The 24,374-nt window shown below is 44.1% G+C and overlaps 1 protein-coding gene across 2 annotated transcripts in view; it reads right to left on the bottom strand.

Moving 5' to 3' along the window:
* Positions 1-1,790: 1,790 nt before the first annotated feature.
* Positions 1,791-24,374, bottom strand: part of LOC148477395 (uncharacterized) — a 25,306-nt gene continuing 2,722 nt past the window's right edge. For both annotated transcript variants that reach the window (XM_088456816.1, XM_088456815.1), the window contains exons 2-6: positions 20,856-21,216; positions 10,614-10,829; positions 7,170-7,201; positions 6,087-6,141; positions 1,791-3,552 (exon numbers count right to left, since the gene is read on the bottom strand). In XM_088456816.1, the coding sequence (XP_088312942.1) occupies positions 3,527-3,552; positions 6,087-6,141; positions 7,170-7,201; positions 10,614-10,829; positions 20,856-21,210 (684 nt within the window). In that variant the 5' untranslated portion in view covers positions 21,211-21,216 and the 3' untranslated portion in view covers positions 1,791-3,526. The remainder of the gene's footprint in view (positions 3,553-6,086; positions 6,142-7,169; positions 7,202-10,613; positions 10,830-20,855; positions 21,217-24,374) is intronic.

The raw sequence follows: 24,374 nt of genomic DNA, 5'->3' as shown, positions 1-24,374 counted from the left end.
CTTCCTAAGTAAAGTATTGTATACATTTAAATAATAAATACCTTCCTTCCCACAAAATGTAGGCATTAAATAAATCTTTGTTTCATGTAGCATCCCGTCACTTCATAAAACAAAAAGAATCCTGAGGGACGGGCTATTGGAGTTGGGGAAAACTTTTTAGGGTATGTCAACATTATGGTGGCCATCTTGAAGTGAGCCATCTTGGATGCAATTTTATATCTTTTGAATAGGAATGTTGTAATCTGACATATCAAAGAGATGCAGAATTTCATAAGAAAAACAATTTATTCATTCTGGAGTTTTCTTTTGCAGGTAGTGACATTAATGACAATGGCACTAACACAAACAGAACGTGTTAAGATTGTCTTGATATCTGGAGAATGGAGCACACCTGCTATGGCAAATGATTCCAACCAACATCACCCAAATAGGCAACCCATTACTCACAGTGCAGTTGCCAAACTTCTTGCCAAATTTAAAGAAATTGGATCAGAAAAAATTTGCCGCATCACTAAGCAATACCTGGGGCTCTATTTCTGTACATTATTTTTACTAAAATAAAGTGATAAAGGCTGTTTTGTGTTGTCACACCCTTTTCACATTATTTTAGTATCACCTATAGTAATTACAGGGCAATTGGAGTAGAATTCGTAAAATTCTACTCCAACACCTACTGTAATTATCACTTATTTTTAGTAATCAGATCGCATTTCCCATAATTGTAATGGGAAATGTGATCCGACCAGAGTTACTAAAAATGAAATGTGAAAAAATACCGGGGAAAGCCCTATGATAATAACAGGGAGAGCAGAGCCGGGAGTCGGTCCCAGTAATCAGCTGTGTGGTCTAAACAGACCGCAAGCTGATTACTGTAAAAAAAAATAGTAAAAAAAAAAAAAATTACTTACCTGACTCCAGGGACCGGTGATCGGGGCTCCGGTGATGACTCCCCTCCGGTCAGCTGGTCTCCCATAGTGCACTGCTGCCTGGTAATCAGGTGCAGTATGGGAGATCACCTGACCGGAGGAATGGAGAACATCACCGGAGGCCTGGAGCATGCAGGTAAGTGTAAGTAAGGGAATGGGGTGTCGCGGGGGGGTCCACGATCGAGCGGGCAGGGCTTAGTGCCAGGGGCCGTGGCTTAGCATCGGGGGTAGCAGCGGCGACCAGTCGGCGCATGCGCGGGCACTTAATCACGGTATGTTTTGTGAAAATACCGTGATAAGGCTCCGAAGGGGATTAGCAGGGACAGAGCTTTATCGCAAGCTCTGTCCCTGCATGGGATTTGTAGTAAATCCCTGTGATATTGCCTGAATCCGCAATGCAAATTCAGTCGGTAATATCACACTACAATCTGCATTACAAATGCGGATTGTAATAAATAGAGCCCCTGGTGTGGAAAATGAGGGTTCTGCTGAAGTTGCTGGATCAGTATTTCCTTACTCATTTCCTTTTTATAAATACACTTTTTAGCTGAGTTTTGCAAAAATACAACACAGGAAGGGAGAGATGACAGGAATGAGGGAGGGGATGTTCATCGGTAGCACTTGCAAACAAAGGGGCCTATTTATCGATGAGTTTTATCATTCACAAAGAGAGATAAAACACATTGCGTATGATAAATGGGTCTACGGTATGTACATTATCTAACCCTTCTCAAGTACAATCTTTACTGTGATTCATTATATACACCAGAAACACTTATTGTTGCCCTTATACAGTAATTCAATTAACCACAATATTAATGATTGAAGTTTTTATTATCAATTTATGAAACTCATACCTGCCAGAATAATTGTAGTTTTGACGATATGCTCTATTCTTAATACCCTCACCATCACTAATAGTGAGCTTATATGTACATATACGAATATCCATTGCACACTGTGATAACTGAAATCATTCTGTATAACCCTATATACAGTGAGTAAATACACGGTGCAGCCCAGACATTACTAATAGGGGCCTAATTGTGATTAAGAGCTTATTACCAAAACTACCAGTAAGGATAACCGAAAGTCTGATTTTTTTTTGTGTGTATTATGTTGACATTTTGTATATATTTCTGTGGGGGAATATTTATGTGGTGCTTTATTTTAATGCATGAATAAGAAGAATAGGAGGTGCACAAGGGAGAAGTACATTTAAAACCTAATTCTTTACTGACCACAATTAAGAACCACTCACATATAACGTTGTGAGACAAGGAAACATCACAAACAGCGCATAAATAGGACCTTTGGTCACCCTACATCAGCCGGTACCCCTGGCGTCCTCTCCAATCCACCAACGCTTCCTGGACCGATGATGTCACAGCGTCTCCATCATAAGCCAAGCCCAAACATGTTTCATCTCTTGGGGTGTGATCTTTGATGGCTAAAGTAGGGATTATGGTTAATACTGTGACGTCCTACACATAATATATGTTGATAGTACATACACCCGCACAGCTCAATGTGCTGCCAACAGTAAATCATTTCCTAAATAATCCCTAACAAAATATGTTACTTGTCTTTAAAAAAAAGAGAACAAGATCAAAACACTGACACATTATATTATATTATATTCCTGTTTCCAAGAAGGTCACCTGCGCCGGTCACAATCCCGACAGCAGAATGCCGGCTAGGGATTTATGATAGATGTCGAAACACTGACGCCAATCTTAATCCCGACCCCAGGAGTTCAGGGTGCCCGTCCTGTTTGCCGCGGGGAGGGTTTGTTTTAGGGCAGTTAGCGGGGGTTAACGTTAGGTTTTGGGGGGGTTATTAGGGTTAGGCACCCCTGGGGGAAAGGGTTAGGCACCCCAAGGGAGAGGTTAGGTTAAGGGAGCGGAAAGTGGGGGTTAGGGTTAGGTACTCCCGGGGGCAGGTTAGGGTTAGGCACTAGGGAGGAGGGGTTAGGCACCACTAAGGGAGGGTTAGGGTTAGGAACTCCCGGGGGGAGGTTAGGGTTAGGCACCACTAAGGGAGGGTTAGGCACTCCCAGGGGCAGGTTAGGGTTAGGCACTAGGGAGGAGGGGTTAGGCACCACTAAGGGAGGGTTAGGGTTAGGCACTCCCGGGGGGAGGTTAGGTTTAGGCACTAGGGAGGAGGGGTTAGGCACCACTAAGGAAGGGTTAGGGTTAGGCACTCCCGGGGGGAGGTTAGGGTTAGGCACCACTAAGGGAGGATTAGGGTTAGGGGAGCCAGGAGAGGTTAGCATACCTACCTGGCTCTGTCGGGATTTTCATCCTGTCGGGCAGCCGCTGTCGGGATTTGAGCCACCGGCATTTCAATCCCATTCCCTTAAAATAATGGTTTCTTCACAAATCACTCAGATATATAGATTATTACAGGGGATGTATTGTATTGTCTATGATCGACACATGATCACAATATATACATGTTGTTCTGTGGATAATAAGCCAATGATTTGTCCAACATAACATGTAAAGCAGTTGGTCTTATGAATGATGTGGTTTCCTTGGTTCTCTGTAATGTTGAATGGTATAAACTCGCCCAACGCAGCACGTTCCATCAGCAAAGATTCAGATTGTGACCCTTTTCCAGAAATCTAAAAGACAGAAAATATGACATTATTTCCACTTGGCAGATATTGACCCATTATCTTGAATCACAGACACATTTTCCATCTTAATTCCAATGTTAACACCCAAGAATTTGAATTTGTCTGGTAGCCAAAAGAAGATGAGTTCATTATACAGACTCCCTCCTCCCACCGTCAGCCCTTTGCATTGTGTTACTTTACAGTACAGAAAACTGGGAATATCCAAGTTTAGGGGTACTGAGTCGAACCAAGTGTGAGTTCAGAATCACTTTGGGGTTCGAAGTTGAACCAACTTCTGGATCGGTTTTGTGCTCAGCTCGGAACTCAGTTTTACAAACCAAACTTTTTTATTGCATGTAAACAGGTCCACGTCACATGATTTTAGCTATTTTTTTATTTATTTTAAAAAAATAAAACCCTGGCATCTGCTCATAACTCTACAATACAGCCATCAAGGCTCATTCATGCAAAATATTTTATTCATGCTGGGATATGTTGTGCGGCCTTTGGACACATAGAACTAACAATTCTGGTACATAAAGGTTTTCACTTTCTTGTGTGACCTCTGGTAGCTAAGACTAATGGAACCTTAATATCTTTATCAGAGAATGATGCATTTACCGTGTATTATAGATATTGTGTGGTCATCCTATCGGGATGTAGTCAGCATCCCGACAGACAGGATGCCGACAGATTGCGCTGTCAGGGGGAGGGTGTGTGATAGGCTGTGAGAGGGGTTGGTTAGGGTAAGGGTGGGTTAGGGTAAGGGTTATAATACTTACAACAGAGGTTCTCAAACGCGGTCCTCAAGGCTACCCAACAGTTCAGGTGTTAGAGTTATCCATGGTTGAGCACAAGGGGTTAAATCAAATTGACTGAGGCACTAATTAAGTCACCTGTGCTCAACCACGAATATCTCTAACACCTGAACTGTTGGGCAGCTTTGAGGACTGCATTTGGGAACCTCTGACTTACAAACATATATCAGTATTTTGACTGTCGGGATCCCATACACAAGCCATACTATCAATGCCAAACAGCTGCCACTGTGATAAAGGTTAAGGACCTCTTTAGGCAACTGATAGTGGCAGCTGCGACCCACGACACAGGCCTGATTCAGAGACGGATGCATTGCCGATATGTATGACATTGAGCTATTATCGGTGGTCTGCGCATGCATCCGAGTCTCACTATGAATGTGGCAAGTTCCATCACCGATGTCACACACAGTAATGATTTATTTGCAAAGTGATTGACAGGCAGGGAGCGTTTATGGGCAGCAACAGGAGGGGGAGTTGGCGACTCAAACGCCAGTGTGTCATGACCATTTTCCGGGCATGTTTCTGCCTGTGGCTGCAATTCCGTATGTGGTAATATGACTCTGGCGCCTCTGTATATTGTAAGCTCTACTAGAGCTGGGACTGATGTGAGAGGACAAATGTTATCTGTAAAGCGCCGCGGAATATGTGTGCGCATTATATAAATATCTGGTGACAAATAAATATTGTTCTGCATGAAGCTCCTTAATATTCAGCGATTACAATCAACCCAAGAATAAGTACATGTATATGGCCTCTGCCTTATATAGCCTCATAAATTCATGTCTGGATGTGCTCAGCCTATTCCTTCCCATCTTACAGACATACAGTCTTTACAAAAAAGATAACACAGAACCGGTAACAGAGCGGAAACACAGTGTTAGGAAGAGCAAACTGTGCGTAACAAGGTGATCCCTATACACAGAATATATATATATATATATATATATATTATGTGTGTGTGTGTGTGTGTGTGTGTGTGTGTGTGTATATATATACTGTGGTAAGACCGGAATTAGTTTTATTGTGAAGAAATAAAATGAAAATCATAAACATAAATCCTAGCCCATCTGGGCACTAACTAGACAAAACTTCCCTCTCTCAAAATTGTAGAGCCTACTGCCTTCACCACAAACATACGCATATGCACATTACTTACATGAAGTATATCACAATGTCTCTGAACAAGCCTTCCAGCTTGTTCTTCCCCCAGGTGAGGGACACTGAGCCAAACCCTGACATAGCTTATATGAGCCTCTTCCAGGTGCAATCACCCCAGGTGAGGGACACTGAGCCAAACTTTGACACAGCTTATATGAGCCTCTTCCAGGTGCAATCACTATGCAGCCTGCTCCCAAGCTGAAAGGTTCAAATGCCTAAAATGGCCCTGTGGATGGAGCCCTCCCTTCTCTCTCACATCCACACCTCCAGGACCCTTTTGTCTGGCAAGCCAAGAACTCCAACAAATCAGAATCAGACTTTTCCTGGGGGTTTAAAAGACATAGGTCTGAATCCTTGGACACATGTATACTCCATTTAGCTCTTCACCTGTGTTTCTCTCATCATACACATACACACACTCCTGGGGTCACATACACAGTATATGAACAACTGATAACTTTACAGAGCACTATACAAAAGGAGTCACACAAATTAGATAATACAAAGAAGAAAATCACTCATAAAGCCTATATTGAATCATACAGTACACTTGTTACTTACCTGTCTTCTTTAGCCCACAAAAAATAAATTGTAGTATGAACACAGCCAATGGAGTCTAAACAACACAATAAGAAAATTGGAAATTTAATGTGATTATAGTTATAATTGTCCAGTGTGTTAGTAAGACATGTTCTGTATACACTGATGCAGTGTATTGGAGATTGCTAACACTGCAGCATTTCCAGACATGCCCATGACCCTCCCACAACATGCCCATGACCCTCCCACAACATGCCCATGACCCTCCCACAACAATGATAGATCTTTGCTTCTATACAGAACATTACAGTATATATCCCATATAAATAAATGTCCTAAGAAATGTAATTTGTTATTGTTGCTATCTTGGTGTCAATCCATACCAGGCTCGCAGATACTTCATATGGTATAAACACAGGGCACATACCAGGCTCGCAGATACTTCATATGGTATAAACACAGGGCACATATCAGAGGCACAGACGGAGATAGGAGAACTGATAAGGAGGCTGTCTTATTACCTATCTGTCACTTGTTAAAGTGCTCAGTTAAATATTTGTGTAATAATTGAAATGTCCGTCCAGTTTAGATTTATGTGATTTCTTCATTAATTCCAAAACCTACTCACTGTGACATCCCAGTATATTAACTGACTATATCATTGATTATACATATTAGGTGGTGACATCAGGGTGAATGGGGGGGATTTATCGAATCTTGAAGAGAGATAAAGTGGTAAAGTTGCCTGTACAGAACCAACCAATCATCTTCTAAGTGTCATTTTACACATTGTGCTAGAAAATAACAGGTAGAAGCTGATTGGCTGCTATATGCAACTTCTCAACTGTGCCCCTCATTATATATTAGGTGACATCACTAAGTATATATATATATATATATATATATATATATAATTAAAAAATTAGTTGATGGCATCACTGAGTATATGTTATGTGGTGACATCATCACTAGTCACTATGTCTACATATAGACATTCGGTATTGGACTGGTACTTATATAAATATTACTGTACATATTTATGGATATTCCTGAATTAATAGTTAAACAACATAGATAAGTGATACATGTGTTTTCTATACTCACCAGGATAAGAATCTCTTCCGCTTTCTGTGAACCTACAGATCAGAAGGAAATTTGTGATATGAAAGTAGGACTCCAGATAGGATGAGATATTACGTGTTCTCTGTATGCTCTTATTACATTGGCTATCTTGTACTGATCATTAAAGAAGTAAAAGGTTCACCAGTGACATGCTGTCAGCAATAGCAAGCAGGAAGGATCAGGAGAAAGCAGAAGGGAATAAGAGGGAGCAGGAGCCAGCATAAAGAAGCAAGAGGGAGCAGGAGGAAACAGGAGTGTGCAGGAGGAAACAGGAGTATGCAGGAGGAAACAGGAGTATGCAGGAGGGAGCAGGAGGAAACAGGAGTGTGCAGGAGGAAACAGGAGTGTGCAGGAGGAAACAGGAGTGTGCAGGAGGATATAGGAGTGTGTAGGAGGATATAGGAGTGTGTAGGAGGAAACAGGAGTGTGCAGGAGGAAAAAGGAGGGAGCAGGGGGAAATAGGAGGGGCAAGAGAGATCAGCACAGAGCAGTATAGAGCAGGAGAAAGCAGGTGGGATTAGGACAGAGCAGGATAGAGTGGGAGGGAGCAGGTGGGATCAGGACAGAGCAGGAGGGAGCAGTTGGGATCAGGACAGAGCAGGAGGGAGCAGGTGGGATCAGAACAGAGCAGGAGGGAGCAGGTGGGATCAGGACAGAGCAGGAGGGAGCAGGTGGGATCAGGACAGAGCAGGATAGAGGAGAAGAGAGCAAGATGGAGCTCAGTAGAGTACAGAACAAGCAGTTGGACAATCTGCCAGACCTCTTGAATGAGTGATCCAGGTAAATTTGAGTTTTGAGTTAAGTTTTACTTTAGGCACAAACATTCTATTTTATAGACCAATAAACCCAAAGTACAAAGGAATAAATACTAAACTACAGTCACAAATATATATTTAAACTTTCAGGAGCTTTTCAAAGCTAAAAGTATTTAATATATAGCTGTGGAGAATCCAGATCAACCTGCCAATGTGTCATACAATTTATCATTAATACCAATTAATTTCTACCTAGACCATAAGTATCTAAACTGAGAGAGCTCCTGAGATAAAGGGGAGATCACTGCTGGGGCACTGCTGGGGGGGATATCACTACTGGGGGCACTGCTGGTGGGAGATCACTACTGGGGGCACTGCTGGTGGGAGATCACTACTGGGGGCACTGCAGGGAGGGAGATCACTACTGGGGGCACTGCAGGGAGGGAGATCACTGCTGGGGGGAGATCACTGCTGGGGGGAGATCACTGCTGGGGGGAGATCACTGCTGGGGGGGAGATCACTACTGGGAGCACTGCTGGTGGGAGATCACTACTGGGGGCACTGCTGGGGAGGAGACAACTACTGGGGGGCACTGCTGGGGAGGAGACAACTACTGGGGGGCACTGCTGGGGAGGAGACAACTACTGGGGGGCACTGCTGGGGGGTGATCACTACTGGGGGCACTGCTGGTGGGAGATCACTACTGGGGGCACTGCAGGGAGGGAGATCACTACTGGGGGCACTGCAGGGAGGGAGATCACTACTGGGGGCACTGCAGGGAGGGAGATCACTACTGGGGGGCACTGTTGGGGAGGAGACAAATACTGGGGGGCACTGTTGGGGGGGAGATCACTACTGGGGGGCACTGTTGGGGGGGAGATCACTACTGGGGGCATTGCTGGGGGGGAGATCACTACTGGGGGCACTGCTGAGGGGTGATCACTACTGGGGAGATCACTACTGGGGGCACTGCTGGGGGGAGATCACTGCTGGGGGCACTGCTGGGTGGAGATCACTGCTGGGGGGGATATCACTACTGGGAGCACTGCTGGTGGGAGATCACTACTGGGGGCACTGCTGGGAGGGAGATCACTACTGGGGGCACTGCTGGGGAGGAGACAACTACTGGGGGGCACTGCTGGGGGGTGATCACTACTGGGGAGATCACTGCTGGGGGCACTGCTGGGGGGATATCACTGTTGGGGGCACTGCTGGGGGGATATCACTACTGGGGGCACTGCTGGGGGGATATCACTACTGGGGGCACTGCTGGGGGGATATCACTACTGGGGGCACTGCTGGGGGGATATCACTACTGGGGGCACTGCTGGGGGGAGATCACTACAGAGGGCACTGCTGGGAGGGAGATCACTACTGGGGGCACTGCTGGGGAGGAGACAACTACTGGGGGGCACTGCTGGGGAGGAGACAACTACAGGGGGGCACTCCTGGGGAGGAGACAACTACAGGGGGGCACTCCTGGGGAGGAGACAACTACTGGGGGCACTGCTGGGGGGTGATCACTACTGGGGAGATCACTACTCAGGGTACTGCTTTGGGGAGATCACTACTGGGGGCACTGCTGGGGGGAGATCACTACTGGGGGCACTGCTGGGGGGAGATCACTACTGGGGGCACTGCTGGGGGGAGATCACTACTGGGGGCACTGCTGGGGGGAGATCACTACTGGGGGCACTGCTGGGGGGTGATCACTACTGGGGGCACTGCTGGGGGGGAGATCACTACTGGGGGCACTGCTGGGGGGGAGATCACTACTGGGGGCACTGCTGGGGGGGAGATCACTACTGGGGGCACTGCTGGGTGGGAGATCACTAATGGGGGCACTGCTGGGGGGGAGATAACTACTGGGGGCACTGCTGGGGGGGAGATAACTACTGGGGGCACTGCTGGGGGGGAGATAACTACTGGGGGCACTGCTGGGGGGGAGATCACTACTGGGGGCACTGCTGGGTGGTGATCACTACTGGGGAGATCACTACTGGGGGCACTGCTGGGGGGAGATCACTACTGGGGGCACTGCTGTGGGGAGATCACTACTGGGGCACTGCTGGGGGGTGATCACTAATGGGGGCACTGCTGGGGGGTGATCACTAATGGGGGCACTGCTGGGGGGGAGATCACTACTGGGGGCACTGCTGGGGGGAGATCACTACTGGGGGCACGGCTGGTGGGGAGATCACTACAACAATGCCTTTGTAGTAGGTGTAGGTGGGTCTGCTACTGGGGACATTATATAAGGGGCACTGCATAAGAGGACTACTACTGGGGGCATTATATAAGGGGCACTGCATAGGGGGCCCACTCCTGGGAGCACTGCATAGGGTCCACTACTGGGGGCACTGTATAAAAGCTTGTGAAGCTATACAAGGGTGGGGGGGCGCAAGGCTGAGGAAATGCCTAGGGTGCCAAGAAACCTTGCACCGGCCCTGGCTCGGAGGATGCACCTAACTGGTACATTACTGTAGCTTCAGTCTTGTCTTAGTAAGAACCTTGGAGTGAGAATCAGTGACAAGATAACTTCACCACGTCGGAGCTGTATGAGGCTGTCGGGCCAAGCGGCTTCTATCACCATTAAGTTTCCGTGACCGCACCGGCTGTTTAGCAACATGAAACACAGGACGCTATACGTGAATGGTTAGACAGCACTTACCTATATCGATGTAGAAAGCCTGGTTAATGATAGATAATATGTCTTTCAGCTTCTCATTCATGTGGTCACGTGCACTTTCCTGTTTCTCCTCCTCGCTGAAGAGAAAGAGATCATGGGCCATTTGCTGAATCTGAGGCTGATCTTGGAGTATCCTCTGCTTTTCCCATGTAGAGCTGGAATCCAAGTCATCGGCCACTACAATCACCTTACTCTTCCCTATAAAGAATAGAGCTGCTATTACCATATTGCCACTTACACCAGTCACCCCAATACACTGTACGGTACACCGTTCCCGGAGGAGAGGATTCCATATTACTCTACTTTGATATTTCCTAACAAAAGCATCAAACAATTCTTCATATAACAAAAAAAATTATACAAACTGTTCAAATATAAAAGTGGGTAAAGGGCTCATTGCCTCACTATTACAGATCGCTCAAAGAAACACAAGTCTATTCTTTCTTACAGTGCAACATAAAACACTTCAGCTCAGTACCAAAATCTGTCATATATATATATATATATATATATATATATATATATAGTCAGAAACCCACTGCACTCGCCAGATTTGGGGTGCAAGTGGCCTGTGACCACATTGCCTAAATAAATAAAAACAGAAAACCCAGCACTCACCATGTCCAAACACTCACAATGATGTCTAAATAAATAAATAAATAAATAAATGGGGATTTGGTTCATGGATTGATCAATGCATTTTAAGCCTGCAGCCCACATCACGGGACCCCACTTCCTGCAGGTCCTACACTATCCGTCACACTGATGGAAACCTGGTAGCTGCTATCACATAGTTTAAACTGAAAAAATGTTACCTGGTTTAAAGCTCACCTGCCAGCTAATGGCTTTTAAAGGTAAGGCAGTCACCTGACATAGCTTCTATCACACTACCAAAGAGGCAGCTGACACAGGTTAATATAAACGAGTTTGCACATGGGGTGCATGAGAAAGCTATGATCACAAAAGGTTAATTTGGTAGTGTGATAGAAGCTATGTCAGGTGACTGCCTTACCTTTAAAAGTCATTAGCTGGCAGGTGAGCTTTAAACCAGGTAACATTTTTTCAGTTTAAACTATGTGATAGCAGCTAACAGGTTTCCATCAGTGTGACGGATAGTGTAGGACCTGCAGAAAGTGGGGTCCCGTGATGTGGGCTGCAGGCTTAAAATGCATTGATCAATCCATGAACCAAATCCCCTTTATTTATTTATTTATTTATTTAGACATCATTGTGAGTGTTTGGACATGGTGAGTGCTGGGTTTTCTGTTTTTATTTATTTAGGCAATGTGGTCACAGGCCACTTGCACCCCAGTCCTGGGAATGGCGAGTGAAGGTCTGCACCCCAAATCTGGGACTGGCGAGTGCAGTGGGTCTCTAACTTTGTTTATGCGGTTAATTTTTAATTAACCTTTTGTGATTGTAACACCCAGAAATAGGATGTACTGATCTAAGTGTATGGTGTAGCAGATAAGGCCTTACCAGTTCCTCAGTACTGATTAATTCTCTACCTTCCGGATGGTGAAGATTAGGTACAGGCAAATGGAAGTACTTAAAATCAGTATTTATTAAACAACACTGAAAAATTAAAAGACAATTCAGCACATTAACCCTACATTAAACATTTACAATATATGGCATTGACACTCTTTAAAATGAATAAAGGTACACCTTGTTCCATGTTATATTTATTAATCTGGAACACAGGATACTCAACCCACCTATGGGAGTAATGGGTTAAACACGAACAAGCATATCACCACACTTACGTATACTTTAGTTTAAATGAAGAATTATGACTTTCAGCTACTTGGTGCACCAAGAAAATACAGCAGATCTCAGTCTCTAATTCTACCCTTGCATGCAATAGGTTATCTGTCTAGTAGTTAATCATTTTACGTTGCCCGGGTTGCTGGCTAATTTGTGAAGAAAGAGTCAAAATATCCTTTACTTATGTAAAATCCTGTACAGTTGTGTCCTAAACGGGTAAAGTTCATTTATCGTGAAGTTCAAATTGTAATCCTCTCTGCCTGCTCTTTAGAATGATGTTGTTAGCTGGCTAGAAAATTAGGTTCAGTACAACCCTACAGTATTTCTCTTCAGAAGCAGCTGGCTGGTAGCTGAGTAGGCTCTGTTAGGGTTAATGGTAGCAAACTCCCCTAGCTACACTTATCATAGTTCATAGGTCTCAATGTTCTTTACAGATACCACTCTGTTATATGGACAGGGTATTTTGCAGGGACACAGGCAGTAGGTGAGGAATACACTGCTGACTTTTTACACTCTGGTCCTCTGTAATTGGATTTAATATAAACTTATCTTTTGTGTGAATGTCACCTGAAGTGATAATTTGCAAACTGCTGAGGTACCGTTATCCAAGCTAACTCCTCGCATAAACTGTGCTCCGTTAGTGTTCATTTAACTTTGCTTGCTGGCTGAACTCTGTAGCTTATTTGCCCTAATGCACTAAGGCTATGAATGTTCCTCCCTCAGCTGCTGTCCCTGTATGGCCGGGAGCTGACTTTGGCAGATGGGTGAGAGTGAGAGATACAGTAGCAGGGGCTGGAGGGGTTACTTGCTGCTCAGCCTTAAGGCCCCCATACATCAGAGATGGATTGCAGCAATCGTGCTATTTGCAATCGATTGTGTATAAAAATCTGCAATGTATGGGCTCCACAGATCGCAGATTGCAACCAAAAAGTGATTGGAATTGTTTAGTCAGATTGTCCAACATGTTGGATTTCACAGATCGATTGCGGCTGTAGATTGCTAGTGTATGGGCATGATCAGCAGATTTGCAGACTGTTACCAGTAAAATGATGGAGCCTTTCAAGATTGTCCGATCTGTGTTTGCTGCAATCGATCTGCAAATCACTGAAAAAGATCTGTAATGTATGGGCGCAGATTGCTCGATTGGGGAATCCTAAGATCGGCCAATAAATCTTCAAATTGTTCAATTGTGGTTTTCAGATTGCTGATGTATGGGGGCCTTAAGTTGAACGCTGCTCCGTCCCCTCCTGAAGAGACCGCACCTCCCCACTTGTCACTACCCGGCTGTCAGTCAACCAGAAGGGGGAGGAAGTAGGGCGGCTCCACTGCTGATGCTGCTTCCTCCTCTCAAACTCCCGGCAGCAGCCTGTGTGCTCCAGTGATCACGGCAGAGGCAGAGACAGCTCCCCTCAGCACGGCCCCGGTGAGTCGGCTTCTGTTATTCCGGTAAGTGCAGCGCTGAGTTCCCGCTGCCCGCTTACCTCAGATTCCTAAACTTCCCAGCGGCCCCTGTGGGTCCTGCTCTTATCGTGGCAGTCGCGTGCGGGTCCTCTTCCCGCCGCCCATATGCGCCGCTTCTCTGCCTCACACCTATCAATGCTCTCTATAGGGACAGTTCTCCCCTCCGCAGTGGCTGCAGTGCAAACGTTCCTGCCACGTGCCCCTCATTCCTCTCTGTCCAGAGAGGGCAGCCAGCTCCAAATTCCCCTCTGTGAGGGGGTGAAGACACCCATACATATATACATACTTTAGAAGTGGGACAATAAACTCTTCAGGGGTACCACATGATCATAACTTTCCCATGCACCCCATGTGCAAACTCGTTTATATTAACCTGTGTCAGCTGTTCTTTTGGTAGTATGGTAGAAGCTATGGTAGGTGACTGCCTCACCTTTAAAAGCCAGTAGCTGGCAGGTGAGGTTTAAACCAGGTAACATTTTTTCAGTTTAAACTATGTGGGGATTTAAAAGTTGTTTATGAGCTTCTTGCACATATGCTTCTCTCGACCACAACACTACATTACCACCCTTATCAGATGGTTTGATCATCACGTCTGACCATTTACCTATCTCAGTAAGAGCATCCTGTTCCTCTTTACTAATATTCCGTTGACCACGATGTTGATGTATTAATAATTGATCCAGATCACGTGAGACTAATTCCGTGAATACTCTGAAATATGGATTACCACTTATATCAGGAAAGAATGTAGTTTTCTTTTTCAAAATAATTTTATCCGGATTTACTAACAGGGATGGGACTGTCTGGTTATCATCTTGGAGTTCAGTTAAGATGTCCAAGGCTTCTATTTCTTCCGATGTATTGAAAATTTGAGCAGAACTAGAGGAGTTGTCGGTGGTGACCATCTCCATGCCATTAAGATCACTTTCTCTATTCCTTAAAGGATCCTTTCTATTCATAAAATGTTTTCTCAAGAATAATTTCCTGGCAAAGAGATTTACATCCTTTTCCCATTCGAATCTATTCATATGTTGTGTTGGGGAAAAGGATAGACCTTTGCTCAAGATCTGAATTTGGGATGCAGTGAGGGTTTTATCTGTTAAATTGATAATTTGTAAATATGATTGCTCTTCAGTTAATATCTCCTCCTGTAAACCTTGGGTTTCTCCCATCTTCCTCCTCTGTTGCAAGTTCTTAGATCTCTTCTCCCCTCTCCTAATTCTCTTGAATTTGGATTTAGATCTTCCAGACCTAAAAAAAAATATCTCTGTTTAGGGATATATTTCCTAGAGGTGGATGATAAATTAGTATTTTCAGAGTCAGATGACTCAACTTCAGATGTTGTATAACCATGATCTGTTTTATCTATTCCCACCCTTGGTTTTCTCCATTTATAAACTTGATCTTCGGCGTAATCATTTCTGTCACGTTGGAATTTACGTCTCTTACGTTCAATGATGAGTTTCTCCATATTTTCTACTTCAGAAATGTGTTTTTGATATAATTTTTGGAAACTCTCAAGGTTTTCAAAATTCTTAAATTTTTCTCCAATGCAATTAATTTCTTTAGTGCATTGTTCCAAAATTAGCTTATCGTGTCTGATTAAGATTTTTATCAGTTCAAAGGAACATTTAGTGAGAGTACTTTCCCATTCTTTCTTAAGCGATTCATTCGCCAAATCAAAAGATGGGAAGACCTTAGGCCTTAAGCCTCTTGGTACCATATTATTCTTAATATAATTATCGAAGGTCAATCTGTTCCAACGCGTCCTTGATTGTTTTAATAGAATCTTTTTTAATTCGGATAAACCTAAAGACCAGTCATCTTTGTCTGACACTTGCAACATCTGAGAATCAACTACAACCAGTTAGATTCATTGGCACATTTTGCCAGGAAAATCAAAAGATCAGAGAGATTCTCCAAAATCATTGGCATGTTTTGAAAACAGATCCTGATCTTGCTACTATTCTTGGAGACAAAGTGAACATCTGCTGGCGACGATCTAGAAACCTAAAGGATTCACTTGTACATAGTCACTATCAATCAGCCTCAGTTAAACCATTAGTCAAAGGTTTTTTCAGTTGTGGACACTGCAAGGCTTGTCAGTATACAGTGAACACCAAACAATTTGTGGACAAATTTAATCATGTCGGGCAAATTCCTGAACTGCAATTCACAAAATGTAATTTATTTGTCTGACATGTCCCTGTAGTCTCCATTATGTCGGCATGACTAGTAGACCTTTTAAACAGAGGCTATTGGAACATGCAGGTAACATTCGGAATGCTGATTCCGATCAAAAGATATTTAAAACATTGACTACGGTAGCCAAACATTTTTTAGTTTATCACCAAGGGAATCCACCTCTTCTTAAAGCCTTTGTGATGGAGAAAGTCAAGCAGGACATTAGAGGTGGAGAACTAATGAAACAACTTTTGAGACACGAAGCACGTCTCATATTCCTGATGGGCAGTGTTTGTCCTTTGGGTCTCAACGAGAGGAATAACTATTCTGCCTTTTTATAAATATAATATTTTAGAAACTTTTCAGCAAGGTATGGTTTCTTTAACTATAATTTCAAGTTAATTTAATTAGTATTTTAATGGATTATGTAATTTTTCCTAAGTAGGAACAAGTACTGTTATGCACTATTATGTCAGCTATCACATCACTATAATTATTAATATAATCAAGTGTTGCACACAACTCTGTTATCAATATCTTGACTTTTATTTTCACAATTTAATATCACTCACATTTTTGAGAGTCCTCTGTTTTTTATTTTTTATCTCTCTCTTCATTTTTTCACTATGTTTATTATTAGTTTGGTATGGTATTTCACTTTCATACTAATTAAATAATTTAATTTAATGAATCTTGATACATAAGACACTTAAGGTAATAATTTAAATATATAGTTGATTTAGTTCATTATTCCATCCATTTTGACCTGATGTGGTATGCTCATATTATTTAATTCTCCTTGGATGGCTTACTTTAGTTCAGTGGTTAAGCTAGCATCAGCTTTCTGCTATCCACTGTTTTTGTCTGGTGTAGATTTCAGCTGGCACCTAGCAACCCTGTCCCTGAGTCTCCGTACTGACGGAGATCTGATTGGCTGATTGCTAGGCTGAGAGACTAAGGTGAGTGTATTTAAACCCTATCAACCCAGGTATCGGGTTGTTACCATGAATAAGCTCTAGGCGGGCGAAATGCGCATTGGTGTGTGTGTGTGTCAGGGGTAAACCTTCTTTGCGGACCGCATATGTAACGCTGACCGCGGCTGCAGTGAATGTATCTGACTGCTGGTGGTATTCATCAGTGTGATATGCGACACCCAGTAATAGCAATTAGTAACTGTATAACTACCCTGAGTCATATTATAAACTCAGTCTTGAAGGCTGACCGCGGTATCAGTATATGTATATCTGAATGCTGACGGAGATTGTCAGCGTGCTATGTAATAGCTGTAGCAGTACTCTATATATGCTAAATGTTAACCACGACTCTAGTGAATGCACTTGACTGCCGGTGGTAATTAGTAGCCTATCATGTAACTAACCACAGTGGTCTTACATGGCCGGCTTATATTGATCCACTGTTGGCAACATCTTTATCAAGTTAAACAACATAAACACTGACCACGGCTACAGTGAATGTATCTGAATGCCGGGGGCAATTATAGGCGTGTTATGCGATACAGTGTAAGCAGCTTTAAACAGCTGTCTATCTAACTCTAAGTCACATTGTAACACCAGTATATATAAGTGAATACTGGTGAAGGTTATTAGCATATTATGCAATAGCTACAGCAGTTCTAATTTATGTTGATGCTGACTTTTTATGGTAGCATTATACAGCCAATGATGTTAATGAATGCTGAATACAATTGTTGGAGTAACACACAATAAATCTTCAACATAATTTTCAGCAGTAGGCCATATAGACACAATACTAGGCAGATGTTATTTAATCTATGTTCATTGACACTTAATTTTAGTCAATGCACATATTGTGTTTATGGCCTTCATTAGTATAGGTTAGCTATACATGGGTTTTGTCCCGCTTAGTCACTACTGATCACATATTTTATATCCTGAGACGTAGTGGGTTTCATAATTTAAATCCTGTCCAATTTGGTCATACTGGCTAATTTATGGCTTGCGGACTTTGAAAATAGTTAATTTCTAACCATTGGACACATCAAGATCTTATATCTCTCTGATTAAATCAATATTGAGGGGCAACGTAGTAACGAAAATACCCCTAACTTTGATACATGACAAATTAGAGATATATCCCACTGATCAATAGATCCAACTTGATATTTTAGTGAATAATCATTAGACTATGACTATACCTCTGACACACTGGTTTTTAACATAATTTTCATTTTATTTTCTCACTTTATTATTATTATTTTTTCAATACTTCGTCAACCTATTCCCGGAGGGGAATTATTTTTTCTTAAATAAATAATTATTAAAAGTTATATTTTATATCGATCGAATCGGTTGGTGCACTATTAGATTACTGCTGTCTGTGTTCTTTTGTTAGTCTATATTCCCTAACACATGCTCACACGCATACACACTAGGGATAATTTTAGCTGGGAGCCAATTAACCTACCCAGGGCCGCCATCAGGGGGGGACTGCCGGGCCTGTTGTCCCCGGGCCCGGAGAGAGAGGGGGCCCGGTGGTCAGTATTAATGGAGAAGACGCAGCATTCCAAATTAGTTTCCAGCCACGAGCGGAACAGCAGCCAATCTGGAGCGGCCGCTCCTGATTGGCTGCTTGCAGAACGACAACCAATCAGGAGCGGCCGCTCCTGATTGGTTGTCCTGCAAGCAGCCAATCAGCAGTGGCTGCTCCTGATTGGCTGTCAGGCCGCGAGGTGTATTTGGCTTGCGGCCAGTGCCTTATTTGAAATGACACCGACACTTTCTTGTTGGCTGCAGGTAAGTGCATAGCCAGCCTTTTCCTAATGCAGCCAGCCTTTCACTGCGCGTCCGCCCCCCCCCCCCCAAGTCCAGACAGCCTCCCCTGCCATGGGGCCCACAATTTCTGGTGGCAGCCCTGAACCTACCAGTATATTTTTGGAGTGTGGGAGGAAACCGGAGTACCCAGAGGAAACCCACGCAGGCACAGGGAGAATATACAAACTCCACACAGTTAGGGCCGTGGTGGGAATTGAACCCACAACCTCAGTGCTGTGAGGCAGTAACGCTAACCATTACACCGTCTGTGCTGCCCTGATGTAATATATTTATGCATTATTGAAATATTTATTTTGCGGAAGGTTATATATTTTATATAAATTTACATTTGGAATTGTAGCAATTTAGTCACTCAACTGTCAATTCAGCCCCTTTTCACTGTTTCCTAATACTTACACTAGTATTACACTATCGACCTGGAGCTGACACCTTAATATTCTATGCCTACAGTAGTTGCTATACCTGAATTTTATACACAATACACATTTTTTTTCACTCCATTGTATTGTATTGGAGCTGTAGCCTCCTATTTGTTTGTCTATCTATCTATCTATCTATCTATCTATCTATCTATCTATCTATCTATCTAATTATCTCATATCTATCTATCTATCTATCTATCTATCTATCTATGTCATATCTATCTATCTATCTATCTATCTATCTATCTATCTATCTATCTATCTATCTATCTATCTATCTATCTATCTATCTATCTATGTCATATCTATCTATCTCATATTTATCTATCTATCTATCTCATATCTATCTATCTATCTATCTAATTATCTCATATCTATCTATCTATCTATCTATCTATCTATCTATCTATCTATCTATCTATCTATCTATCTATGTCTCCCACTGCTTATTAACCCTTCCCACTCCATGTGCTGTTACACTGTGAGAATGCAGTGGGTGGATTAGAGCAGAGTGTATCAGGGGTAAATTTACTAAGGATCGTGTTGGTCTGAGATCGCATTCAGGGGTGTGTTTGGCAATATTGGGTGTGAAATCATAATTCTCTCTGCAAAACATGGGTGAAAACAGAAATAATTATCGGCCAATATCACAAGTACTTTCCATGGACAGAAATACAACACAGAGAATTACCAAGAATCGTGATTGCAAACACAAGTGTAATTAAGCACATTTTGGCTAAAACAGGAGTTAAAAATAGGCCCCCTCATGAGCAGAGTGTTTAGCAGAAACATACACAGATCAATGTGATCTGTGCATTTTTCTGACTGTAACAAAGCAAATAAATGGTTAATTTAATTTTAAAAATGGCGTGGGGTCCCCCCTTCAAAGCATAACCAGCATTGGGCTTTTAGAGACAGTCCTGATTCAGGAAATATGAGGGAAACACAGCGGTCCCTCATTTTTCAATGAACCAGCACTGGGGAAAAAATGCATGGGGTTCCCCCATATCTCCTCAGTCAGGACTGGCTTAGGAGCCCGGTGCAGATTCATGGACATACGGGGACCCCCATGCCATTTTTCCCCCATATTTCCTGTACTAGGACTGGGTCACAAAGCCCGAAGCTGGTAATGCTTGGGAGGTGGGACTCCATGCTATTTGTTTTTTACCATAAATGTTTACACTATATACATGTACTAGCCTGCATGGATCTCACTGATATGTGCAGGCTGCATGTTTGGGAGTGTTTGGCTGTGGTCAGTCACAGGGAACACGAGCAGGAAACACAATCTCACACACCATCGAAAGCTCGATTCAACAAAAACATGATTCTTGGTAAATTTGGTAGTTTCGGCTGACAAAACTCTCCGTGTGCCTGCGATTCGGAGCATGTAATTCAGGCAAACTCAAGCAAAACACGATTCTTAGTAAATTTACCCCTCAGGGTTTTTGGTTGGATGCACTTAATGAATAGCTAGAAATAATGTGACTTATCACTTGGAGATGACTCGATAAACAGCAAATGCATAACACAACCTGTCCTACCTCATGTGTGTGATGTGCCTCAGCCTCTCTTACCCAGAATCCTGTGCAGATTGCCCAGCTCCTGAGTATACAGACAGTCCGTCACATCTGTGATATTCACTCTCCCTCTATTCTTGGAGTGATACAGGATGGCGACATCGCACCTCTGCACCTCCGCGCAGAACTCCCGTTGACCGTTGTTAGTTATGACGAATGGCCGCACTTCTCCGACCACCCTACGCGATGATGTGAGAAAGTCTTGGAGAAAACCGTAACTACTCGCTCCTTCCCGGGAAAGTATCCCAACAACTTTAGTTTTTCTTATTTGTATTCTAAGAAGTTTGTATGGAAGAGATGAACAAATCCTGATAAGTGTGTTCCAGATGCGAAGAATCAATGTCAGACACATTCTGTTCTGAAAAGGAAACAGAAATTTAATTACAATAATTTCTTGATTTTTTTTCTTTCTGTTTTTCCCCAAAAAATAAAAAAATAAAAACAGAGGGGTTGGGTCTATAACGACAGGCTTTGCTGAGAATTGCGCAGTTGTGCACCCATCCCACCATCGCACTAGGAGTCCCTCAATATTTGGGATGTACAGTACATCCTGCATGCATAGATATATTTAATTGCATTACCCCCATTCAGTGTTCCCCCTCCACTAGAATCCTGGAGGAAGCAGCCAGGAAGTAGGTGTCACACTTGTGTCACTGTGGCCCTGTCCCATTCCATGCCAAGCTGTGATTTGTGGTATTATAAAGCAGGGGTGTGGCTATGATAATGTGATGCAATGCAAATTGTGTCATTAAAACCCCAGACCACCCACTATAGTCGGGAAGTGGGAGATGCAGGAGACCGGCCTGGTCAACTTGCCATCCCAGGATTGATGTCTGGAGATCAGGTGGGAAGAGACTGTCTGTAGTCCAGGTGTGAGATGTTTACACCTTAGGAGATTTATATTCATCCTTTGTTGTCCAATGTTCCAAGAGAGAGTACTGTATCTCACCAAGTCATACAAGTCACCGGAGAAAAGATTTCACCACCGTAAGGAACGGGATGGCTGTTCTGCCAAGCCAACCTGATCCTGATCACCAGCACTAGTGTTATAACTGCTCCTGATGGGCTGACTGGGTTGGACACGGGATCGACCCAGGTCACGGCGCAGTGTGAACAGTCTGACCCAGGTTATCTGACCCGGGTTATGCCAAAAATGAGCTGATTGGCGGCTGTGGAGCAGTCGCCAACCACTTTTTATGACCTCATAAGTTAATCAGGGCAGACCTGGGTTTCATGTGAATGGGGCTTACCTGGGAATAACTCAGGTCAAAGGTGCAGAGTAAATGGGTAAAACAAAATTTGTGCAGTGGCGCGTAGAACTTCACACAGTACATCGATAACTTTATAAGAATCACTTATGAAAAAATATTGAAAAAAAATCTAATTGCTCTCGGGAGGATATAAAAATATTAATCTCACATATTAATCAAACGCAGCTCCAGAGTGACTAATATATGACAATTCTTAATTCAAAGTACAAGCATAAGAATACACAATTGTAATATTCTTTCTCCAATGTAAATGTAGCACACTGTGTCTATAAATTCACACAATATAATAATATTCTCCAATACTAGGTAAAGGTAAGAGTTTGATTTAGATGCATGCCTGCTTCTTGAGATAGCCATCTAGGTACGGAGAAATGCGTTAAAGGTTACAGGTGCTCACCTCCATCCGTAGCAACGCTTAGTATAGAAGCTGCCTCCTGCTCTGAATTGTCCGGCTGTTGGAGACTCACTGGTGATCACTATTAGCTGCACGCAGACTCTCAGGGCTTTATTCAGAGGCGGCCGTACGGTCTACGACCGCACGGCCGCCTCAATGTTTGTCTAGTGCGCATGCACATGAGGGAGCCGGCTCCTTCGTGCGCTTGCGTGAGACCCGCTACGACCGACAGCGCTGGTCGTAGCGGGTCTCTTTCCAAAGGGGGCGAGCTGTTGATGTTGATTGACAGCTCGCCCCGTTAGGAAGGCGGGCCGGGGGGTGGCAGCCCAAACGGAGGCGTTCCTATGGGAACGCCTGTCGTTTGGGGGAGGCCCCACTGACATCACTAGTGATGTCAGTGGAGAGCTTCCGGCTCTGACAGAGCCAGAAGCTCTCCGGGGCTTACGACAAGTGAGACCCTACCCTAGGGTCTCGTCGTAAGCCCCGATGGTCACGATGGTCAAGGACCATCGCGACCATCACCCTAGCGGTCGTTAGAGCTGTGGGTGTAAACCCACAGCTTAACGACCGAAACAGAGGCGGGCAGTCAGGATGCAAGCGGCCGCCCAGTTTCTGAGCGACCGCTTGCATCCTCCGACCGCCTCTGAATGAGGGCCTCACTCTGGATGGCTGGTGTGGACTATCTCACTGAGGATACTATCTGTGTCAATTGGCTGGATTACCGCAAGAGATCATGGAACTTTGGGTCTGATTCACTACGAAACGCAATTCTGCTTATACACATGCACTGCAGGCGCTAATATCAGCGGTGATATTTAAATGGTTGCATTCACATTGCAAACGCAGCCTGACATAAGGACGCCCACTACCCCTTCCTCACATCTGTATACTGGGGGAACATAGCGAAACAATCAGTAACATCGGACCCATATGCACACTTGCACAAGCTCTGACCTTACTCAGAAATTGTTAGTATCCACGCACGCTATCAGCGCTATTGCTGCTTATGGCCACGCAGTGGCTAATTCATGCACGCCCCTGGAAACTTGTTGCAATACAGACATGCCTGCGTTCACCCGACCACCTCCTGTCACCGCCCACAAACGGCACTTCTTGTCAATCACTCTGCGTCGCCTCTGCAATAGCAATTTTGTTTGCAGTTGCTAGTTCACGCACGCACACTGCGATACATACACATGCGCAGAATGCAACAATTGGCCGATCGTGTGCGTATTAGTAACTGCAAACCAAGATGAGTCAGGCCCTTTGTTTTACCCACCCTACATGGCGTATACAGGTCCTGATTCAGAGCCGGACTCTCTGAAAGAGCACTCGCTCTGAATCAGGGCGTTTTTTTTTATTTATTTGTGCGGCCTCCTGGCTATTGCGAGTGGCCAGGATGATGGTCGCGATGCTCAAGACCATCGCAACCATCGGGGCTTGTGACGAGACCCTTGTGGTAGGGTCTCGTGGCTGCAAGCCCCAGAGAGCTTCTGGGTCTAATAGACCCGGAAGCTCTCCCACTGACATCACTGGTGATGTCAGTGGGGCTGCCCACAAATGGCAGGCGTTCGCATGGGAACGTCTCCGTTTGTGAAGCCACCCCCCCGTCATGCCTACAAAATGGGGCAAGCTGTCGATCAACATCGACAGCCGCCCCTTTTATAGTGAGCCACGGAGCGAGAGAATTTCTCTCTCGCCCCAGGGCTTGCGCACGCGCAGTGCAGCCGCTGCACATGCTCAGAGCACACCATCGACCTGCTCGCGAGCGCTCAAGAGCTTGAGAGCGGGTCTGAATCAGGCCCACAGCCCGGTGTCATCTTCATAGTGACAGAGTCACATTATCGGAGC

Source organism: Taudactylus pleione, unplaced genomic scaffold (genome assembly GCF_031769625.1).
Source record: "Taudactylus pleione unplaced genomic scaffold, aTauple2 ptg000720l, whole genome shotgun sequence".
Classification (NCBI taxonomy): Eukaryota; Metazoa; Chordata; class Amphibia; order Anura; family Myobatrachidae; genus Taudactylus; species Taudactylus pleione.
The sequence above is the reverse complement of the archived record's forward strand: the minus strand, read 5'-3'. Positions and strand labels throughout refer to the sequence as shown.